The sequence below is a fragment of the Arvicola amphibius genome, chromosome 10 (assembly GCF_903992535.2).
Source record: "Arvicola amphibius chromosome 10, mArvAmp1.2, whole genome shotgun sequence".
NCBI lineage: Eukaryota > Metazoa > Chordata > Mammalia > Rodentia > Cricetidae > Arvicola > Arvicola amphibius.
Genome location: NC_052056.1, coordinates 23,975,178 through 23,999,421, shown reverse-complemented (window position 1 = coordinate 23,999,421; position 24,244 = coordinate 23,975,178). Strand labels below are relative to the sequence as shown.

General features: G+C 39.9%; 1 protein-coding gene across 8 annotated transcripts in view; it reads left to right on the top strand.

Moving 5' to 3' along the window:
• Positions 1-24,244, top strand: part of Robo1 (roundabout guidance receptor 1) — a 374,498-nt gene that overhangs the window by 48,316 nt on the left and 301,938 nt on the right. For all 8 annotated transcript variants that reach the window (XM_038345986.1, XM_038345985.1, XM_038345990.1 and 5 more), the window contains exon 2: positions 22,590-22,916. In XM_038345986.1, the coding sequence (XP_038201914.1) occupies positions 22,590-22,916 (327 nt within the window). The remainder of the gene's footprint in view (positions 1-22,589; positions 22,917-24,244) is intronic.

The following is a 24,244-nucleotide window of genomic DNA, read 5'->3' as shown; positions in this document are numbered from 1 at the left end:
TTTCCTTTCCTTTCCTTTCCTTTCCTTTCCTTTCCTTTCCTTTCCTTTCCTTTCCTTTCCTTTCCTTTCCTTTCCTTTCCTTTCCTTTCCTTTCCCTTCCTTCCTTCCTTCCTTCCTTCCTTCCTTCCTTCCTTCCTTCCTTCCTTCCTTTTCTTTTCTTTATGATTTTTAGTGAGCTCTACATTTTCTTAATTAGTGGTTGATGGGGGAGGGCTCAGCCCATTGTGAATGGGGTGGGGCCACACCAGGCTGGTGAATCTGGGTTCTTGTTAGAAAGGCTGAGAAAGCCAGTAAGCAGCACCCCTCCATGGCCTCTGCATCAGCTCCCGCCTCCAGGTTCCCGCCCTGTTTCTGTCCTGACTTCCTTCAGTGGTGAACAGTGCTGTGAGAGTGCAAACCACACAAACCGTTTCCTCTATAACTTGCTTTTGGTCACAGTATTTCATCACAAGAATAATAATCCACTTTATGGATTTTGAATTTAGAGAATTTGCACAATTTCATTTATGGCATAAAAAGTCAGCATTTTACTAAATACAAATCTCTAAGTCCTCAGCTATCATACCCTTCTTTTCTTCATTTATGGATATTTAAAAGTAGGAGTGTCAGGGAGAGGCATTAAGATAGAGTGCATAAAGCTTTGGCGCCTGGTAGTGCCTGCTGTAAAATTCATTTTTATTTACCTTTTCAGTAACGAAATATGATCTAAGAGTTATTGGAATATCATGTGATCTAACTTTTTTTTCAGACAAAAACAGGTATGAAGGCACATGAATAATGTAAAAACTTATAATTTGAAAATTGTTATTCTTGCAGAATTGAGTCTAAAATTCTAAGAGATTAAAGGCTGAAATTTTCAGAAACTTGATTGTGTGTGTGTGTTTTACTTTTTTGTATTATCAAGTTTCTTCTGTCATTTAAAAAGTCACCTCTTATTTAAAATGTATTCCTCCCTTGTCCGCACAGCAACAGACTTTGCATTTGAGGGCTCCTTGTGGTCTCCCTCAGGTACCTGCCTGATATTCAAAGCTCTAAAGAAGGTGACATTTCCAGGTGGGGGGGTTGTCTTCAGAGTTCAGTCTCATCCTTCTTCAGTAAACTAATGAGTAAACTTGAAGGAGATCTTTAGATACTTTGTAAAAGAACTTATAACAAAACAAAACAAAAACCTGTTTTTTTAAAAAAAAATGTAGCTTTCCCCTTAACTACAGTTTCTTTGACTTAAATAAGAACCTTCATCTGTTTGGTTTTCTACTTTCCAAATGCCTCTCAAATCTGTGCTGCTCTCATGTTTGGAAGGATAGAGCAGGTAAACCCCCAAAGAGTTGTACCTGGAGTTACAGCCAGGCTGAGAAAATAAAAAGACCTCTCTCTGTTTGATACCTCATTCAGTTTCACCCTAACCCACGAGTAGTTATCCATCTCTTCTTAGAGGATGAGGAAAATATATATTGAAATATTTTGTTAGATTTATGATTTTTTAAAAAGCAGTAATTGTTTTCAGGAAATAACTTTTTGAAATCAAAAAGGCAGTAAAAATGTAGCTCAGTGTTAGAACTGCCTAACACAATTACGTAGAAAAAGAAGGGTCTTGACTGAGTGTGAGAAAGAAGGGTCTTGACTGAGTGTGAGTCAGTGCGTGTGTGTGTATATGTGCACATGTGTGACTGTGTGCATGTGCATTCGAGTGACACAAGATTTAACAGAGGCCACATGGCAGAGATCAAGAACATTCTCCCTTCCCAAGTTCTGTCTACATGGGAAAACCATTCAGTGTCTAGTTTTTCTTTCCCTCCTTGTAGAGCGTGAGAGTGTTACATGTAAGGGCAGACATAAATAAGAAGAGAGAAAGCAGGGCTGTAGTTACAGGCTAGGCTTGGTCTGCATTACAGGGGCAAAGACAGTGGAGCAAGAGCCAAGGTCCTAGGATTGGGTAACAACTGGGAAAGCCACACCATTGAGGAGAAGCCAGGAGGTCCCATGTGCATAGATATCACCTGCTCTGTGGAGTCAATTCTTTGGATTCTAGATGGTCTTAAAGCGTGCACGTAAGTGTTCAAGTGTTTCTAGCAGCCTTCAGCCATATTGACAGAATAGATTAAAAGAGAAGTAAATCTTTTAAAAAGCCATTGAGAGCAGGAAGAAACTTGGATATCTAATATTTCTTACACATGTGCCAGACCTCCGCTGGGTCTTTTGCATCTGGCTGTCATAACCAACCACGAGGGAGGTGTTGTCAACCCAGCTTTATTTCATTTAAGAGATGAGGAAATTGAGAACCAGAAAAATGCTGCATAAATTTACCTAACAAGTTTGAGGATCTGGCTTTAAACCTGGAGAATAGAAAACAGTGTCATGGCTGAACTAGAGAAGGCAGCTAACTCGTTTACTGTAAGATCCATAGAGAAGGCAGCTAACTTGTTTATTGTATGATCCATAGAGAAGGCAGCTAACTCGTTTACTACAGTAAACGAGATCCATAGGTAGATTAGAGTCCACGACTGTAGCATTCGTGCAGGGGAATTAGTTGATGCCTAGTGGTACAATGAAATAATTTATTTTCCAGTCCTTTTTAAATGGACCGAGATCTCTAAAATATTGATTAAGAGGTAGCAATGCTATGTAAATTAAATCAATATGTTTTAGTATCAGAACTCAGCTGTGAAACAGAACAAATTCCTATTTCCTGTTAGAGACAAGCAGCCATTCCACTTTGGAATGAAATAGAAATGAGCCAGGTGTTCTCAAGTTAAGATGTACAACAAGATAACTTCTGATCCTTCTGAAAAACAGGCTTTTTTGTTGGACTTGCTTTTACATTTACATCTCTGTAGTCCCAGTCCCAGGCCTCAGAGGGGACTGAAGCAGGATGTTCTAGTTTGAGGGGAGGGGTAGCTGTGGTTCCAGAGTAAAGCCTGGGTCCAACAACAACAACAACAACAAACCCCGCTAGACTTGATTGAATACTCTGGGAATGGGAGCTTGTGACATCTGAGTTGGTAATAGGCTTCTGCCTCTGCAGCTTACTGTTCGAGATTCTGAGGCGTAAGTCAGGACTTTTGTTGTGATGGATGCATCATCTAGGAGTCCCCGCTACAAACTGCACCTTCCCTTTGCATTCGTTCGCACATGATGAATGACGCGCTCGGTTCACACAGTAGACTCCAGTTACATATTTACTTTAAATCAAATTAATTAAAATAAAATTATATAAAATTTCAGTTTCCCATGCTGAGGAACCTCATGAGACTGGTGCCTAATGTATCAAAGAAGCGTAAACACAGCATCCCCAAGGAGAAGGAAATCCTATTTGACAATGGTAGACTCATAGAGTTTAAAAGTATTAGGAAGTAACTTAAAGCTGTTATTTTTAGTATGAGTTTATTCAAGTAGGAACAGATATTTTCCTTACAGAATTATCTTTCATGTTGAAAATATTTGAAACTTAGGAACAGATATTACTCTTTTTTTTTCCTTTTTTAATGAAAAAGCACAAATATGGAAGATAAATTGCTTATATTCTTTGGAGTTGACTTGAATGATACCATTTTAAGACTCCAATGTAGAAGGGATTTTCCCACCTCTCCAAAATATTCAATTTGCTAAAAGTCATAAGTACCTTGGTGTAAGAGCGGTGTTTGTATGAAGAGACTAAGTACCCTTAAGCAGATTCCAGGGTCATAACTTTGTATATACTCACAGTAAGGTGTGACTATTCTACATATTTGTATGACGTATATGGAACTCACGTTACATTGTAGATGCAAATATGCATCTTGTTCTTATTTTCATGAATTTATTCAATATTGTTGTTAAATTATTAACTGAAATTGTCTTAAAACAATTTCAGAAAACATGCAGTATATACTATAACTACTGGTTATATTTTGAAACATTATACTTGAAATAGTAAACACCATGGGAATGAGATGGAAAAAGCACTGGCTCTACAATTTTTCTGTCATCTGTGGAGCCTCCAGTTGGTTTGAAGCTACTTTTAGAGTTATAAGTCAAATAAAATAGATGGAGAAGCTCTGACTTTGTCTGTGCTGATTGCCACCTTAGTCACACACATATTTAGAATAAAAATAGCCCTGAACTGAGCTGGCTTTCTTTCTGTGCTCTCAACCCTTTGACCCCTTGCCTCAGAGCCCGTGTACCTTATGATTTTGTCCTTCAAATGTTACTTTTGGTTTTCGTGTTTTTCCCCCAAGTTGCCTCCCTGCTGGGTCTTGGGACGGTTAACCCATCAGCATTTGCCTCGCTGATTAGTTTCGTTTAGTTCCTAGAAAACACTTACAGCTGCCCCCTTCGCTTCTCCAGATCGCCTGAGAGTGCCTAAGAGCCTCTGTGCTGCTGTAGACTCCAATGCCAAGAGCCTTTTTGAACCTGCCCGAATGTCTAAAGTTCAGCCGAAATTCGCATTTCAGCTCCATCCTCCTGCTAGCCAGCCCATCAAATAACTGTGTGGGGTTGATCTTCTCTGTATTATTTTGGCTCCTTTGTCTCCCCCACTTAAACATCCTTTCAACTTAGTCTAGGGTTATGGATGGAATTGTTTCTGAGGAATGTTTCTGAATTCCACCCCTCAGCACATGCAAATGAAGTCTCATTTGGGTAGGATAGGCTGTTTGTGGAGGATCCAGCTGAGACGCCAGAGAATAGCTGGAGTGCTAATTTCAGCATGTCTATGTTCTTATAGAAAGGGAGAAGTCTGGACAGAGAAGTGGAGACACGGGGATGCCATGTCAGGTACAGAGGCATGGGCTCATGAGTGATGCAATTGAAGACGTCAAAGAGCAGCTAGCAAACACCCAGAGACTGGGGAGACGCTGAGCGCAGATTCCACCTCACGTCAGGGAGAACTGACCCTGGTTCCTCCCTGTTCTTGACATACAGACTCTAGTACTGTGCAGATTCCACCTCACGTCAGGGAGAACTGACCCTGGTTCCTCCCTGTTCTTGACATACAGACTCTAGTACTGTGCAGATTCCACCTCACGTCAGGGAGAACTGACCCTGGTTCCTCCCTGTTCTTGACATACAGACTCTAGTACTGTGAGGCAGTGCACCCAATTTGTAAGTCATTTCTTATGGCTGCCTAGTGATTTCCTTTCTTTCTTTCTTTTTTTCTTTTTTTGTCTGCTCTTAGTGTCCCCTTTTAAGACTGTACTGATTTTCTCTTGAAAAGCATGTAAACATGGTGTCCAGAAAGATGGCCCACTAGGTGAGAGCACTTGCTGCTCTTGAAGAGCTAAGTGATCAGTCCTAGCACCCATCTCAGAAGGCCAGGGTACTTAACACCGTCTTCTGGCATGCTGTTGTGTATATACTCACTCACGTGTCCAGGTACATCCACTCAGACATGCACAGGCACACACACACACACACACTCAAATCTTAAAAAGAAAGCAAATATTTCTGAACATAAAACTTCAAGTAATTTTAACATTTAAGAAACTTTGACCAGCCCACATTCTATCCAGCCCTACCTGTGCAGCCTAAACATTATTCCCAGTAAAAAGGAGTCTGACTATTTCACTTCATGTTTTATTCATTTGGTTGGAGTTTTATGTATTTCTGTTTTGGTCCATCACTGCCTACTTCCTGGGCTCTGGGCTTTTGTTGTATACAACCCTTGCCAACCTGCAGCCTCTCAGCTTTCTAGGTCCTTCACTCCTCTACTGTAAGATATTGAAGGATACGTTAGGTTAATTAGACCTATCCTCCTGTCTACACGGATACAGGATAGTATAGATAACGTCTGAAACCTGATTTACATACTGCCTGATGTGTGACTGGAGGATACCAGGTCCTTAACTGATTCTTACAAGTAACTGCCTATTGCTTCACCACCCCCTCTCCCTCCGTCCTGCCTCTTCCTTCTCTGACTCTGTCTCTCTTTTAAGCAAAACCTCATGTAGCCAGGGTGGGCCTCACACTCACTATGTAGCTGAGAATAACTTAAATTAATTATCTTGCTGCCCCCTCTAATGTAAAGGATTGATTACGGGTGTGGCTGCTTTGCTGTGTTTATATGGTGCTGAGGACTGAACCCAGAGTATTGTACACACTACATGAGGATTTTACTGAGCTATATCCTTCACTTCACATTTCTCCTCCCCGTTTTCTTGTTCTTTTGTTACTAATATTAATGTCTGCTAAAATACTTTTCAATAAAAAAAGAAACTCTCGAGCTTCCTGCTTGGGCAAGCAATAATAACAGGTGTCACTCGGCTTCATCTGTGCGGAGGCCAGCATCCAGTGAACGGTAGTTGTGAACAGGGTACAAGTGGGAAGGCAGAGAAACAGTGTTGCATGGCAACATGTCTGTTCCTTCCATTTCGAGTCTCAGCTCCTCACGATGTTTGGGACGTACGAAGCAAGTTATTTGCCCACTGAGAGTTTCCTCATTTTTCCACTCAAAAGTGAAGGAACTTGCATTTCTTGAGATTAAACCCTTTTCTGCAACGTCACAATCTTCATATACACCCCAAAGAAACTCGCACTGAATGACTTTCCAGAATTTCCACACACACTTTGGAGCACATCCTCCATGGGCTGGCAGTGTGTTATGGTTGTTGGATGAAATGTTTTCCTCATAACCTTGTGTCTATGGCATTGAGAAGAGCAGTGTCCTGATTCCGGCCAGGGGCTTTTGTGTCTTGTCAACTTTGATCAAGTATTTTCACTCTGCTGATCAGTTCTCTTTGTTTGGACGGTGTGAGTGTTGACAAATTTATCTGTCCTTAGTCCAGCTTTCACAGGCTGTGTTAACTTCATTTTCTGGGTGAAGAATCAGACCCATTAATTGAGGTCATAGAGAGGTAGAAATGTAAAAATTTAGGCCTAGAAGAAAAGTTCATGTGTTGTGACTATGAACCCACCATGTTTCCCCTGCTAACCACCACGATGAAGCACAATGTGTGCTGTAGTTTTCTTAATATTTACATTAATTTTGAGGGTTAAAATTTTTAAGTCTAATACGTATATTATTTGAGTAGGGAGATGGGTGCTATTGACGTTTTTGTACCTCTACTTCTCACCTGTAAATGGTGGGTAATAACAGTGCCTACTTGGGAATGTTATGGGGATAGGAAGAATTAAAATATTAAATCAATTAAAATATAAATACAGGTTAATATTTTTCAGACTTCTCATTCTGAACAAAAAGTGTTTGTTGTGTGCTCTTGAGACCGAGAAAACACTATCTACTTTTACTAATTTTTTTCTGTTTATTGATACCTATTACTGGTTTTTTTGGCACAAATATATGGAGTACTGTGTGATAATTCCATATATGTATAGCATGTATAAGCTATCACGGTAGTTAATTTTCTTATCTCCTTAATCAAAAGCTTGATTAGCATGTGAACACTGTTTATAGACTACAGTGTAATGTTCAGTAATATATACAGTATGTTCTGCTCTAATCTAGGTGATTAATGTTGCCATCTCCTCCAAACTTCTTTGTGTTTGAAGACCGGACATCTCACTTGTCCTTTCTGATGAAGGTTTACACAACCTACTTTTATCAATATTTATTTTGATATTAATATAATTATATCACTTTGCCCTTAACCTTTTCTTCTTCCAAACCCTCCCTGCTTTGCTCTCTTTCAAATTCCTGACATCTTTTTAAAAATTGTGAGTTTTTTTGGTATGTGTATGTGTGTGTGCGTACTACCTGCTCCTATAGATAGATAGACGGATGGATGGATGAATGGACGGATGGGCGGATAGATAGATACAAAGATGGATGGATGAATAGATAGATGGATTGATGGATGGATAGATAGATGGACAGATAGATAGCCCAACCTCCTCATCCCATAAAATGTTGCCTGGATGTACATTTCTGTACGTTTTCAGGGCTGAGTTGGTATTGGATAACCATTTGGTGTGCTCTTCTCAGGAGGCCACTATTTCTCTTGTTCTCAGCATTCCTCATTTTTCTGAAGTACTCTGCAATCTTAAACATACCAATGCAATGATATTCCGTTAAGCGAAGTTCTGAGGCATTTTTCTGGGTCCCACAGAGTTGCAGTATCCTCCTGAACATTTCCTGGGTGTCACATGTTCTGTGAGATTTTTCTTCATTTTTCTCTGTCTTTTCAAATTTTTGATTTACCGTCCAAGAAATTCCCAACCCTTGTTTTTCTGGAGACTGGCCTTGCCTTTTGCTTGTGTCAGACTCTCAGAGACAGACGGGCATGTTTATTAAAGGTGAAGGTGAATGAAGTGTTGATTTTATAGGTATGGTGCCATTGAACTGGGGACAGGTTACTGATGACTGCTGCTAAGAGAGCATTTTGTATCTTATGACATAAAACAACTAAGATCTCCTGAAATTGCTCTGTTTTGCTTTGCCTTCACCTGAGACAGTGAGATTGTTTTATTTTCTCTTTATATAAGTTCATTTAGTTATATGAATCTAAAATAGTTGTTTTAAATGTATATATTTAAAATATATGAGCTTATTATTATAAATATGTACTTGAATTGGAGGGTATTTACAAATGTTTCCATTTAACAACACTGAAGTTTTGTCTAGTCTGTGCTAACCCCCCCCCCCAATTTCTAGGTTTGTGTTTATCTTTTTTTTTTTTAATTGCTAGGGTTTGAACCCAAGCATTGCTCTACCTCTGAGCCCTAATTAGCTTTCTTACCCCGACTTCCCTAGACACATGTCTGGCTGTATGTTGAATTTTCACATCTGTCTGCTTCCTTTCTGCCCATCCCTCACACACTTGTGATAATCCTAGGCTGTACCACTTAATTTCAGAACTGCCTCCAGTTGAGAATTAAAGCCAGAGAAAAATAATTATGTAAACAAGACTATCCATAAATGTACTCAGACTGAAATGTTGTACTTTTCTGTGCCTTCAGCATGTATCAACATAGATCTCTGAGGGTTTGTTATACCCTTGTGGAGTTTTTACATGCTCTGTAAGTACTTGCTCACAGCTCTAGATGGCCGCTCTGGGCTTTTGTTTTTCCCTTTATTCTATAGTACTAATTACAAGCCCCTGCAGTCTGTAAGGGTTTAGATGCATTCTGTACTTTGTAGAACTAGCCACAGAGCCTTCACTTAGGAACTGCTGTTGAGTTGAAGTCATTTAACTTCCATACATTGTTTTACTTTTCTCTTTTTTTTTCTTTGACTCCTGCCATTTTATAGCCATTATTCTTGCGGATTAAGATGAAGCAAGAACAGAAAACAAACAAGTAGAAAATTCAGCATTGTTTTTATCTTTGCGCACCTGTACTTTTATACTGGGTAGGCTACTTTATTCTTGTTTGAAAAATACACATTATTAAATCTTACAGTGATACAGGAGCCTTTTCCCTTTCTACATTGTCTTTCAGTGAAAAATGGCCTTATTTGGTCAATAAGACAATCAAGATTTTCTGATTTGTAAGTCAGGCATGGTAGCCAGATCATCATCTTGGAAAGAAGATGGGGCAAGACTATGACAAGTACAAGGCCAGCCTTTTCTACATAGTGGAATCTAGAACAGATAGGGCCTAAACAGGGAGACAGCCAAAACCCAAGCAAGTGAGCAAACAAAAGGAATTTAGGATTATTTTCTTTTCCTTGCCGTAATTATTCTTTGTAGTTTGTGATGTAATTCATTTTTTCTTCAAACATATATTCTAACATGATTTTAATGTGTTTTAAATTACTTATTGTGCTAATACTTCTGTACTAGTTACCATGATGTATTTTCCTCCTTTGGAGCTCTGAGGCAATACTGTTCTTCCCACCTACTCGTCCATCTGCCTTGCTTGGGAGAGAGACTACCCATCCTAGGTTGGCTTTTCAGTTGAATGTGAAGGGGACAATTGCCTTCTAATGACTGATTTTCCCTGAGTGGCAGAGACTAGGAATTAGCTTGCAGTGTCATGGACGATAAGTGAAATGATTAAGTCTATTTGATGCCTAGAGAGAAGAGGCAATTGATGGCTGTTAATTGGTTTAAATCCATATCCAGTCTTTTAATTCCCAGTGGTCACACAGGCATGACCCCGCAACCATGTGCCTCAGGGTTTGTGGCCCTCATTCAATCTTCTCATCTATGTCTTCTAACTAGCTAGGAAAGGTTGCTTTTGTGGGGGTCCCTGCTTTCACTGTGTTGCATGTTTTGCATAGGAAACTCCTTTGTTTAATTCTCACTTAGTGCACACAGGAAAAGGATCCCCCCCTTTTTCCTTTCCACACTGAAATGGTCAGTGTGGGCTAATATTTGTACATGTACATCATTCAAGTAGCCACAGTGTAGCTCATGTATAATTGATGTGAACTCTAAACAGTCTAGACAATCTAAAAAGACTCAGGTCCTAGGAACACTTGGTTTTTGGGCCTGCTACATTCTAGCACAAACCTGAGAGAGTGGAGACATTTAATGTACATTTGTTAAGTTAATAAGTTAAAAGCACCAAAGAGTAAAGATCACATTTCATTTTCTTTATTTCTCCCCCCACCACCACTAATTTGTGCCCTTGCACAATTTCTGAATTGGAGAATTTCATTCTGAATAGAGCAGCAGAGTATCAGAATATTTGTAAAGCAGAGAAACTTATATAGAGAAAACAATTACCTACTTTTTCAGCAAGGTTGTGTTTCCCAGATCTATCTTTTTAGGACTCTCTCTCCCTGTGACTTTCTCTAACTAGAATGGAGCCGTTCACACTTCTGTTCACGCGTGACACACCATGCGATGATCATCACACGCTTCTGTCTTGCTCATTCACAAGTGATGCCTGTTCTGCACAGGGCTCCTGGTTGGCGAAGAGAGGGTGTCCATTATCCTTTCTCTAGATGTTCAGAATACCATTGGCTTCTTGGTGGATGTTTGTATTTACTGCATTCTAAGCTATTTAAGAATGTGTCTGGGCTCATCTGTCCTTTTCTTCCACGTTCATTGACAAACTTGTTCAACACATACTTACTGACCTGATGTTTGCAAGGTGCTGTTCACGGGACTGACCGGGATGTAGAAATGTTTGAGTTAAGGTTCAACTCTTTACAAACTAAACACAAAAAGGGCTTTATAAACAGAAATGATTTTTGACTCTATTCAAAATTAAGTATTAAGCCACTCTCATTGATAAGTATTATATTTCTCTCAATTTTTATTACAGTACAGCATAAAAATATATATAGATATAATATTTTCCATGAGATGTTCTTAAAAGTAGAAGAATTTGAGAGGTGTATATATTTGTTGAATTATCTAGGCTTATGAAAGAACCAGACTAGCTAAAAGATAAAACAATTATATTCTTATTTATTGTAAGGGCAAACTCATGAAACAGGAAAGAGAAGTCCATGCTCGGCTGTGCTGCAAGGGAACCACACAGGGAGAACACACCTGGGCCTCGTGCCATTTTTCTCCGGGTCACAGAAAGCCACACCTTAACTTGGTCTTACCTCTTAAAGATAATTGGTTGACAGAGATTCCCCATCATATGTTTTTGAATTAAAAATACATACATATATATTTATATGTATTTATGATAGGTTTTTGTGTTAGGTAAAAAGCTGATAGGTTTTATTTTGGAATTATTATATACTTACCCTTTATAAAATAAATATTACAACTTTTTAAGTTTTGTTGTTATTTAAAATTTCGAATGTTTTTTTTGTCTTTTTAGTTAGCATTGGAAAATTTATTAAATGTCCCCATGCTGAATAATAGGTACCACCTCTCACCACCTCTATTAGCACATTGCCTAAGGACTCCCAAATTAAAAATCAACACACAATGAAAGAAAAATTTGGAAGAGGTAAGAAAGGAAAGTGTACAATTAGTTTGCTAATGTGCGAAAAGCTTTTCTTGAGAAATTCTTATTCATGTCAAAATTACTGTGTTTCTAGAGAGTGAAGTTGACTGTACTCCTGTAGGAATTCCCCAGTAAACCCTTAACAGGGTATTTTAAGAATTTTTTTGTTTTTTAGAAGTCTAATTGTCTTTAGACAATTATCCTTAAAACAGCAATTTCATACTCTTATTTTGAAGGCATCATCCTCTCATCTAAAATCAAGGGTTCTTTCCATATGACAAGTGTGAGTGCTTCAAACAGTAGAGTTCAAAGCTTCATTTTTACTACTTTAATTGACTTCAGATTTTGGACTGTTACTAAATTGTTTCTATAATATACACACTGTATGAAAGTGGAATGCAGCTCTTAAGTGAGAGGATTGGCTCGTTTAGCTTTACATGATGCTTTTGAAACCTTTGCTATGGTTAAATTATTGTATATATTTTAAATTTTTTATGTAGTTTAAATTTGAGACTTGAAAACATCTTTTTGACATATGAGTAAGTTTTTTTTCTTTCAGGTTATTCTTTCAGAAGTTTTAAGGTGAGGACAGAGGTTGTTTGTTAGACAAGATTTATTTATACAATTGTAAGTGTTCTTGACTGGCCACTTGGATGGCAAAATTTGTCATTTGATCCAAATATGTCGCCATCTGCTATTTCCATATTATATGTATATAAGTGAACTGAAAATTTACGTTGATTGCAACATCATGCTGTTTTCTATTTGGTAGAGACAATCCAAGATGATTACTAATTATATTTTCATTGCAATAAAGAAAAATCAGAGGACCATCCATATAGTGATTTTCAAAAAGTGTGATATTTTCAGAATCCCCTCTCTGAAAAATCACAAGGGTCTAGTTGATCTTACCGACTGGAAGAGGCCATGGTATTTTAGGGTATTCTTTATATGGAACCTTCAGATCTAGATATCGTGACAGACTTAATCTCTACTCTTGTGATCCACAGAATTTTTTTTGTTGTTGTTTCTTATGAAAAGAACCATGAAATGCACATGACTCCTCGCCCAGTAGTATTCCAGCAGCCTGGGCATCTCCATTCGGAAGTACTGCATTTCAGTATATGGCATGCCCATTTGGAGTATTTCCTCTAAGAAGCAGAGGTGCTTCATTATGGGTGGCCTTCGATGGTCAGCATGTTGGGGTTTGCAGGAAAACTGTCAGTTGGCCGCATTAAATGCTTTTTTTAATGATCACTTTTGGGTGTATGATGTTCATGAGATTGCCTTCATGTATGTGTACAAGTATGCTCACACGTGCTTGTGCCTTTGGAGGCAATGTCTGTGTCCCATCCTGTCCCAGCATTAGGATTAGACCTGCCTATGCCTTTTCCTTCGTTGTTGGTGAGCAGAACACGATTTTCATGCCTGTACAGCAGGCATTTTACTACCGAAGCTCTTTCTCTAGTCTCCTTTATTTGACTTCCCTTGTTTTCAAAGGTGTTCTATGGAAATTGTTCCAGAATCTTCCAAGGATTGTGCAAAATAAAATTTAATTGCAGTTTGTGTAAACTGAAGCTGGGGGCTAAGCTTCTCCTACCATAGTTATTCCCAAGCTGGAGGAGAAATCCTCCTGGAATGGCCAGAGTGCAGCTGGATTGAAAGATGCCCAAGGAAGATCATGAAATCAAAGAGTGGTACTCACGTAGCTTCCAAGATTTCAAATCCATGTGTTTATGGAATGGTTTTCTTTTTCTTTTTTGTTGTTGTTTTTGTTTTTTCAAGACAGGGTTTCTCTGTAGCTTTGGTGCCTGGCCTGGAAGTAGCTCTTTTAGACCAGGCTGGCCTCGAACTCACAGAGATCCACCTGCCTCTGCCTCCCGAGTGCTGGGATTAAAGGTGTGCGCCACAACCGCCTGGCTTGGAATGGTTCTCTCTCTCTCTCTCTCTCTCTCTCTCTCTCTCTCTCTCTCTCTCTCTCTCTCTCTCTCTTTCTCTCTCTCTCTCTCTCTCTCTCTCTCTCTTGCATCTGCCATTATGTTAATGAATAAAATTTAGATATTATCTTGTCTTCTTTTTATAAATGCAAAAACCAGTTAAGCAATTTATCCAAGTCTAAATAGCTGAAAGTACCAGATCTAAGCCCAGGTAGTTGCACCAGTCTATAGTTTAGTTACTTTTGTACACATGCTAGAATAGTTTACAAATTTTACTTGAAGCCATTCGATTCTAGTTCTAATTTTCTACTATTTTTTCCTAAGTTCACTAGCTCACATCATTTAAAACATCTATTTTGGTGTTTTATGAGAGTAGGTCTCACCATGTGGCCATGTCTAGCCTCAAATTCAAAATGTTTTTCCATCCACTACTTCATCTCTGGAATCATGGCCACTGTCTCTGGCTGTAATGTCATCCTTTCAAATATTTTCTGTCTCTCTTCATACACTTCAGACTGAGACCAGTGATTTTTCTTTCCTAGTTTTTATGTAAACAAATGATGGAGAGATTGACGGATAAAACAACAAACAAGTTTGGGTCTTTAAGATATGTACTAGTATTAGTTAGCATTATTCAGAAGAGAAACGTACTATTGGTACCTTTACTAGACATTTTGCTAAAGGAAACATGGAAAAGAATTCCAACCTCCAGTCTCTGCAGCCAGTGAAGTCCCAGCTTAGCCGTCCTTATAGTGAGTACTCTTGGCATCTCTTCAGGGTCTGCATTCTTAAAATTGGTACAGAGTTGGGGGGCTCAAAATTATTCCTAAAATTTAACCTACAATTTTGTTAACCTTTTTCTCTAGGGACATAACCATTTGATTTTGATGATAAAGAGATGTTACCCAAACAGTAGAAACTCTCTCCTGGCATTTCATTTTGGCACTGTTTTGTTGATCATTGTAGACAATAGGTCTACCAGTGCACCGAGCTAATTCTTGGGATTATTATAGACTTTGATTATAAACGGTTCTTTTTCTCTCTTTCTAAGTGACCTTTTCAAAGTTCATAACAAAGGGAAAGTGGAGGAAATGAAGAAAACGCAATGACCTGCCCATCATTTAGTTTCTGTAATGAATTGCATCCCTTTTATTTCTTCAGTGTGTGTATTTTCAGCTGAGTGTGCTTATTCTTCATTGCACGGTGACTTTGGTTTTTATATTTACTTCCACAACACTGAGTGTGCTTTGGAAATGTGCACGACTCCTTAGAGGATAGTCGTCAGTTAATTGGTTTATTTATTTGGGTGTTTTATGAGATAAGATCTTATTAAGTGGTCAAGTCTAGCTTCAGACTCTGTGTCTTCTTCTACATCCTGTACTTAGTGAGCAATGGGGTAGGTGGTGTTTTCTTGGTTTCTGCAAACATCTCCTGGTAGGAAGAACTTCTGAGAGGAAAATTATTGGATTTGTGATGACGGGGCATGTGTTTGTAATTAGAGATAATCTTCCTTAAAATGCAGTGAAACGTAGGCTAAATAAATAAATAAAGTTAAGGGGTGAGGTTTCTCTAAAAATACAAATATTTTTTTCAAATATAAGCATGTTGTCAAGGCAATTACATACATTTCTAACCCAGTCTTGGACAGATGACACCAATTTTTTTTATTTGTATTTATTGCAGGTATCTCAACAACTTAATGAATTTTTGTGATATTAGCAACTTTATAAGCATTTTTGTTCTTTGATATGCTTCAGCAGAAGAATTTAATTACTACAAGTTTCTTGATATTACCTATCAAAATTATTAAAAAGAAATTTGGATACAAGTAGGAATTTCTTTATAAAATCTCAATGTACTGAGAAACGGAATTGAGAACATAAAGGCTTGTGAGAAATACTGCTTCTATGCTAGAGAGAAAAGAGAAACAATAAAATTATGCACAAGCCTGAATAGAATATCAATAGGACCAGTATCTATGATTGTTTTTGTTTCTGTAAGTAAAGTCTCAGTAGGTGGTTGGAGAGTTCGCATCCAGCTAAAGTTTGGATTCTTCATCATAAATCTCATGTGACTTTGATGAATTTCCCTGAAATACTTAGCACTTACGTGCATGCCTCTTTCCAGCTGTGGTTGTGTAAATATTTAGGTATTTCGGTCATTCTTGTTTATATTTTATCTTCCAACTGGCTGTTTTTGAAGGAATTCTGCCCTGGCCTTTTCTGTAGTGCTGATCTTTCTGAAGTCAATGGTGTTACATCCTCAGAGATCCACCAGTATTCTTCTTAAGAGCAGTGGACAGTAACATCCTAAATCCTTGTTAAAGGACAGTATTGTCACCCTGGTTCTTTTACGGTGCAGTATCACCTCAGTGTCTTGTTAAGTTATCATGACTTTAGCTCCTTTTTCTTTTTCTTTCTTTTCTTTGTAACTACGTCATTACAATACAGGGTGTGGATTTTGCCAATTATTCTATAAACCTTCTATCTTTTTATATAAACCGTGCACAAATTAGCACAACCACAGGGGCCGTTCGTAGATGACTTGAGACCAGTTTGTGACTGTAGAGCATTTCTACAGTGGGTAGGGTTTACCCGTGCCGTGACACACATGCAGAGGTCAGAGGATACACTTGGTGTTGATAATTGTCTCCCACCATGAGACAGCATTTTTCTTTTTCCTCTGTGTTGTGCATTTCTGCATACAAGTGAGCTTCTAAAAAGGCCCCTCTCCATGTTACAACTGTATACTTCTGTGCCCAGCTTCATTTAGTCCTGATGATTTGAGCTTAGACCCTCATGCTTTTGCAAAAAGTACCTACCTATGGGGCCCTCTCCCCAGCTCAGTTATCTTTTCTTACACAGGGATTGCACAGTGTGGCCCAGGAATAACTGATCCTCCCTTAGCCCACTGAATGCTGGAACTGCAGGCATACCTCCACACTCAGCTATGAAAACAGCTTTAATTATAAATATAGTTGTTTGCAAACTGAAGATCTCAGCAGTCTGAAAACTGATAATGTAAGGATGCCTAGCCAGTTGAATTCCTATTTATTCAAGGAAAACATTGATTATGAAGTCTTCATTAAGTTCATTTGGTTTACAGGTAAATGCTCTTTTTTTTAGAGAGAGAAAGGAAAAACAGAGGTCATCAGACTTGTCAGCTTTTTGATATTTTCATCATCATCATTTTAGAAGTAAGATATCAAAATGAACAATTGTAGGACCAAAAGCCAAAGGGACAGCCCATGTTTATGTAGTGTTTTTTAACTGGTTAGCCCCAGCAGAATGCATAGACTATTTGCAAACAGCAAGAGTTTTGGATTTGCCTAGGACTCAGACCCAGCACTGTCGCCTTGCAGCTGAATGACATCTGAGATTCCAGGACAGCTTGTTGACCCCACGCTTTATGACACCCACTTCCGTACCAGTAGAGATGGTAGAGAACCAACAGTAGATTGCTCTCCAGTCCCCTTCCTTCCTGCTTACATTTAACCACAAAAATCATTTATTGTAGTTTTAATGCAGATGAGTGGTGTTTATGGTTTTTGTTATTGTGGCAAACTCATTAGGTCTATGAGTCAGATGTTGCAAAGTCCCTGCTCTGAGGGTCGAACGTTGTGAAGAATTGAAACACTTCCTTGTTCTGGTTGTGATTTCTCAAGTCCTGATTCTGTTGCAGTCGAAGGACTACTTTTCTGATGATTTTATTTATTCTCTTCAGATTACTATATATTTAATGGCTGTATATTTTCTATTCAAATATCTTCATCAGAAACAAAACTCAATATAACCCCCTGTTTAGAGAGAGAGACAGACAGACAGAGAGGGAGAGGGAGAGAGAGAGAGAGAGAGAGAGAGAGAGAGAGAGAGAGAGAGAGAGAGAGAGAGAGAGAGAGAGAAGAAAATGCTTCATACGTAAATAAGCCTGGGAAACGGTGCATACTACATGCATTTTCTGGCAGATCAGAACGTGCATTAGTAAGACTAGACTCTGAGAACTTCAGCTTTTTTCCCTTTAATATGAGAAATGTTATTAACAATGTGGGGAAAGTGTGGTCCGTAGAGAATTTTAAAAATTAGTCATTAATAATCTAGAAAGCATTTTTATTGCTGGAGCTTTTACTGAATGCTGCTGTACAAACATGGTGCTGAAAACTTGGGTCTGGGTTTTCTATTCCCCAGCGTCCTGCTGGCTGTGGTCCAGCTCTGGGGAACTGAGGTTCAGATGGAGATTCTCCTCAGCCACAGTGTACTGTAGTGGAGTCTGGGCCGTCTCCAGGTTGTGCAATTGGCCGTGACTTCCTCTACACCTTCCCCCCCATACGGTTTTCTTCTTTCCCAGGATTTTTGCCTCAGCTCTAGCTGAGATTGTGTTTCTTAGGCCAAACTTGGAGACAGACAGAGCTGTTAACTCAACATTTCTCTCTGGATTTTCTAGAAGGATACTCCGCCCTTTTTTTCTTCTCTCACAAAAGTCTTTGTCTCTATGCTCACTGAAACTATACTTCAGCCTCCAGTGATAGAGTAGTATCTCTCTATTCTGTATCATCCCTTGTGAGCTTTCTTCTTCACCGCCCTCCACATTGCCAGTGAGCATGCTCTGCTGATTAACTTATCATTATCTCTCGCTTCCCTGTTGCCCTTCTGTCGGTGTCTAAGTACAGGTTCAGTGACTCTTAATTTGAACGTGCAAGCATCTGGCAGCTAATCTCCTACCTTAGTCTGCTTATGTTGACTGTATTCTCTATGAAGAGTAAACACTTTAAAACCAAATAATAGCCTTACTTGAAAAACCTCAAATGACTTTCCAGCTGAGGAGATGGCTTACTGGTTAGAGTGGGTCCTCTGGGAGCCCGGAGAGCTGAGTTTGCATGCTCAACATGAGCAGCCTGGTGCAGAAGCGTGCATCAGTAGCCCTATCACTGTGGGCAGTGATAACAGGATCCCAGGAGCTCACTGGCAAGCCAGTTTGGCCAATCTATGAACTTCCCTTCAGTGAGAGACCTGGTCTCAGAGAATATTGTGTACTGGAATAGGACACCTAGCATTTGCTATGACTTCCAAGTATGTTCTCTCTCTCTCTCTCTCTCTCTCTCTCTCTCTCTCTCTCTCTCTCTCTCTCTCTCTCACACACACACACACACACACACATACACACACACTCAAAGCCCATACTATCATCTTATTTCTTTTCCTTTTTTCACTTTTCATCATTTCTTTCATCCTTTTTTCCACGTTTATGCTTCCCAGTTTCTGACAATATACATTATCAGCTAAGCTGGCAGCAGATCCCTTCAGTATGCTGTGAGGGGTCAGTAAGCTGTGCCCAGGGTGGATTCCCTGCCTTGCTTCCCTTTGTGGCTCATTCTCAGGGGTCTTCTCAAGAGCTGTTGCTCCAGATCCTTCTCACTGCATGGGGTTGTCTCCAGTGCCCTTCCTTTGCGTTAGTATAGCAACATTTGCAGCCTTGTTTCCTAGCTCAAATGGACTTTCATAATGTAAAACTCTGTGAGTGTGTATCACCTCATTAGTTGGTTATCACCAGTATCTGTCTTTTCTAATGACGGCCACTCTAAAGGCTAATGACACACGGAGGTTCATGGCATTGTTAATTATGAGTTACCTAAAAGCCAACCTGGATTTCATTTTCTTTAGTCCAGCTCTCTAAGGAAGCATCTCTAAGTTATTTTCTCCCATCTTGCTGCTTTATTTCTCCTCCTTTTCAAGTCTGCCATCGCTTAAAGAATGCATAGCACACTGTGTACCAGTTCTAAACCAATACTATGTCTCTGTATAGTGTAGCGTTCTCTCCCCATCCGTCTCTGTCTCTGTCAACCCCATCCCACCTCCGTGTCTGTGCAGACGCGAGTCCCCTGCCTCCATGCATGAAGGGCAGAAGCAGATGTTGTGTGCTTTCCCATATCACTCTTCCAGCTTAAGTTTCACACAGTGTCTTTAACTTTACCTGGAGTTTTAACACTTTAGATAGACTTGCTGGCCCACGAGGTCCTCTCCCCTTCTATCTGATGGCTGTCTTCTACCCTATACTGGATGAGTGCTACTACTGTGCCTGGTTTTTATGGTGTGTTATGAATCCCAACTCCGTTCTTCATGTTACACTGCAAACATTCTCTCAATGGAGCCATCTCTGCAGCCTCTGGTTATGAAACTCTTACTCACTGAGATCATTGACTTCTCCTTTCATAGTCGTTTCCCTAAGACAAACTATTAATTATAGTAGTTCCAAATGAGACACAGATATGAATAAGCTTGCATGCCATACAAGTGATTGAATACAGTGTACCCTGGTTACTTTAAAGAGGAAAGCCTTATGCTTTTTCTACAATACATGGTTCTTTCTGTTTGTTTCTCTTGAAATGCAGTTTACTATAATGCAGCCCAGCCTCAAACTAACAATGTAGCCAAGGATGACCTTGAACTCTTGACTCTCCTACTTCCCAAGTGCTGGGTACAGATGTGCAACCCCACACGCAGACCTAGTGTCTGTGATGTTTTTCAGCTCCCTCTTCATAGTTAGAACTTTCATTCCTGACATGTATTTATTCTCTCAGTGATTCCACTCACATTTCCAGAACACTGGAGTATGTTCAGCCATCATCAGCAGAGGACTGTGAGCAAGAGGAAGCCCCGCAGATCCCACAGACTTGTGGGGAAGAGAAAACTGTCGGAAGTGTTGCATAAATAAGCTTGTGTGACAGCTCTGTGATGCTTAGTGCTGTTGAGGTTTAAACGAGTGAACTGAATTTGGTAGGGAAAGTTCAGGAGAGGAGAGAATTGAACGAAGCCTGGGCCTCCAGGATGGCAGCTTATTTGGAGCCCCATGCCTGTGGCAGGCATTTGCTGGGCAGAAGGAAACAGTGTGGCTGTGGAGCTGACAGAAGGCACAGGAAGGCGTGAGCAGGCTGTGTGGAGATCTGGGCTGGGGAAAGAAAAGGTCATGCTTGTGGGTCTTCTTAAGAGCAAATGAATCCAAAGCCTTCTGACTGTCTAAATGGATACTAAAGGGACTTCCCTAAGTCTCAGCAGAACGGGAAGTCACTGGACCCGGGATGGCAGTGGTGTCAATGTGGGGATGGCATTTGGAGATATTGAGCAGACGTTTCTACCTTGCTGCTTTCACTGAGGCACACATACTCAATGAGAGCCAGGTTTGGGGCTATACTAGCTAGAGTTAGTGAATTTGACTGAGGTTTGAGACATTTTTTATATACTATAGTCCCAGCAAAAAACAGTTAAGACTATTTAAAAACATAAGTTATTTTAAGTTATTTTTATGTTATTTGATAGCACACTATGACCAGGCCAGTTCATAGAAGGAAGCATTTATTTAGACTTGCAGTTATTTGGAGTCTACCATGGAGGAGATGCAGCAGCAAACTGCAGTCATGGAGGCATGTGTCTGAGAGATCACATCTCTCATCTGCAAGCATGAAGCAGACAGAGCAAACAAAAAGTGGCCAAGGGTGTATAATCTCCAAATCTTTTCCCCAGTGACATATTTCCTCTACCAAGGCAGTGCCACAGAAACCCCTCCAAAGAGCTCCACCAGCCAGGGACCAAGTGTTTAGATTCCAGAGCCTACATTCTCATTTACACAACGACAGACATGATCCCTGTTTTTGATGTTTAGATGTATTGCAAAAAATAGTATAGTCACACTGTATTAGTTCGGCTTTCTATTGCTGTGTAGAGACACCATGACCACTGACCACGGCAACACATAGAAAAGAAAACCATTTAATTGGGACTGTCTTACAGTTTAGAGGTTCGGTCTGTTATTGTCATGGTGCGAAATGGAGTTGTGCAAGCAGATGTGGTGCAGGGGCAGGAGCTGAGAGTCCTTACTTCTTGACCCATGGCAACAGGAAGTGATCAAGACTTGAGCATATAGGAGTACTCAAAGCCCACCCCCACGGTGGCACACTTCCTCCAATGAGGCTGTACCTATTTCAATAAAGCCCCACTTCCTAATGTCCTACTTCCTGTGAGTTTATGGGGGCCAGTTACATTCAAACCACCATACATTAAGTATGTAAAGGGGATACTTTTTTATTAAAGGACATTTTGCTGGTTAAAAGAGGGATTTAGGAGTCCATACGATTGCCTGTAATATTCATAAGCCTCTTCCAGGTTTATTCTTCTGTGAAGACAACCAACAGTTTCCTTTTTTGTCCCGTTCCTGTAATAGGGAGACTGACAAAGTGCCTGAAGGGAGAAAGGGCTTATTTACCTCACAAGTCCAGGTTACAGTCCCTCAAGGAGAGAAGAAAACATGGCCGCTCTTGTCTCAGGTAGTCAGGGTCCATCCATAATCAAGAGCAGGAAGCCATGGATTACTGCATACATGCGTGGGTCCACTCAATTTTCCTGTTCTTATATAAGCTGAAATCTGTGGACCACGAACTGGTGCCATGAACATCGGGGCAGAGCGTTAATTATTGTAATCAAGATAACCCCCCCCCATGGATATTTCCAGAGGCCACCTTAATCTACACTTCATCATTGAGACTCCCTGCTTGGGTGATTCTTGGTGGCATAAAGTTGACAATTAAAGCTAGCCATCACATTTGAGGTATTAAAGGGCTGTGCTGTGGACAGCCCAAGGACCAGCAGGCAGCATCTATGCAGGTAGAATTTAGCAAGAGATCTTTTCTAAGTACACTGTCAAAAGCATTCGGATATGGGTGCTGTGGTTGAGGTAGAGCCCGAGAGTGTTTAGAATCAAGGTTAGGGGGCGCATGTCCATTCGAGACAATGTTTAAAACCATTAAAGTCTGTTCTTCTGAAATGAGGCCTTTCACGCTCAGGTGAAATATGAAACATTTGTTCCCTTCTTCCGCAGGCTCCCGTCTTCGTCAGGAAGATTTCCCACCTCGCATTGTTGAACACCCTTCAGATCTAATTGTCTCAAAAGGAGAACCTGCCACTTTGAACTGTAAAGCCGAAGGCCGCCCTACCCCGACTATCGAATGGTACAAAGGCGGGGAAAGAGTGGAGACCGACAAAGATGACCCTCGCTCGCACCGAATGTTGCTGCCAAGTGGATCTTTATTTTTCTTACGTATAGTACATGGACGGAAGAGCAGGCCTGACGAAGGGGTCTACATCTGTGTAGCAAGGAATTACCTGGGAGAGGCTGTGAGCCACAACGCATCGCTGGAGGTAGCTAGTAAGTAAAATGGTTTTTCCGGGGAAATTACATGGGAGCATGTGTCTTGACATGGACAGTAAGAAACTGTGCATGCATTACACCCTTTGCATGATGGTAATCTAACTTTGTATAAATACAAGCTCTTGTGTGTCAGTGTTCCTCACTTCTCATCCTATTTGGGTATTCCATCTAAGTGCCCAGCTGCTGTTTTTCTGTAGACTCTTTCCACTGAGTTTGCATTATTGCCCTCCGTGGTTTCGTCTAACAATGTTGACTATGTAAGATTTGTCGGGAAGTAAAACAGTATGCCATCCAGGAATTGTATCCAGAAGCTTCCTGCCGTGTGAGGGCAGCAGAGCCTGAGGAGAGAAGCAGGTGCATGCTGTCCTGATGGCTCTGTTTATTTCTACACTTGTCACACGCAGCACTTTTGCAATGATGGCGAGAGGGAGTTGCTGGTGAATGATTAGAGGGCTGTATCTGTGCTACAGATGTGCCTTGGATTTGGATATGAACTCGACCTCTCCTCTTTTCCATCCTCCTTCAGTAGGTAGCCAAAAGGTTCCCCGCCCTTGAAAGGATCCTGTTATGTGTATATTATCAGAAATCTGTATTTTTTTTACATAGGAATTGTAAAGATTAGTAAGATTCACATTAATTCAGTTGAAGTATATATAGTTATTTATGCATCTATTAAAATATGCTTAGGGTTTCCCAGCCTTACCTATCTTTTAACCTGACGTAGGTCCTAAGTTTTAGTTATATAACTTTTAATAGTCTTCACCATTCAACTAGACCATGAACACATAGAAACATATATAACTGATTATATTTAAAGATAGATTTAGAAATTAATCATATTAATATAGAATCGACTCCAAAGATAGTAAATGGTTTTAACCCCTCCCTCCACCAAGGTTTGTGGTATTTACACTGAGATAGACTGCCCAAGATATCTGATATCAAAAGAAAATGAAAAATATATGTAAGTTGAATAAAAATAACCATTTTAGACTATGTCAAAACTAGCCATTCACGTTGCGATTTTATTGTTATTATTTGTTTTGTCTGAGACGTAGTTTTGCCATGTAGAGCAAGCTGGCCTTGAGCTTTGAAGCTTCCTGCCTTGGTGCTGCGTTTACAGGCCTGGGTCATCACACCCATGTCACACTTTAAAATGTTTTTCTGAAACTTGAGATTACGTTTCTTGTTTAGATTAATAGACAATACACTTACTGTTCTTTTCTTATTGACCTGCCTCAAAGTCAAGGCCTCAGAAGTGAAGGTCTCAGAATTATTTGATGGATGGGCGCCATGCTCACAGCAGAAAGTGATTCTACGTTTAT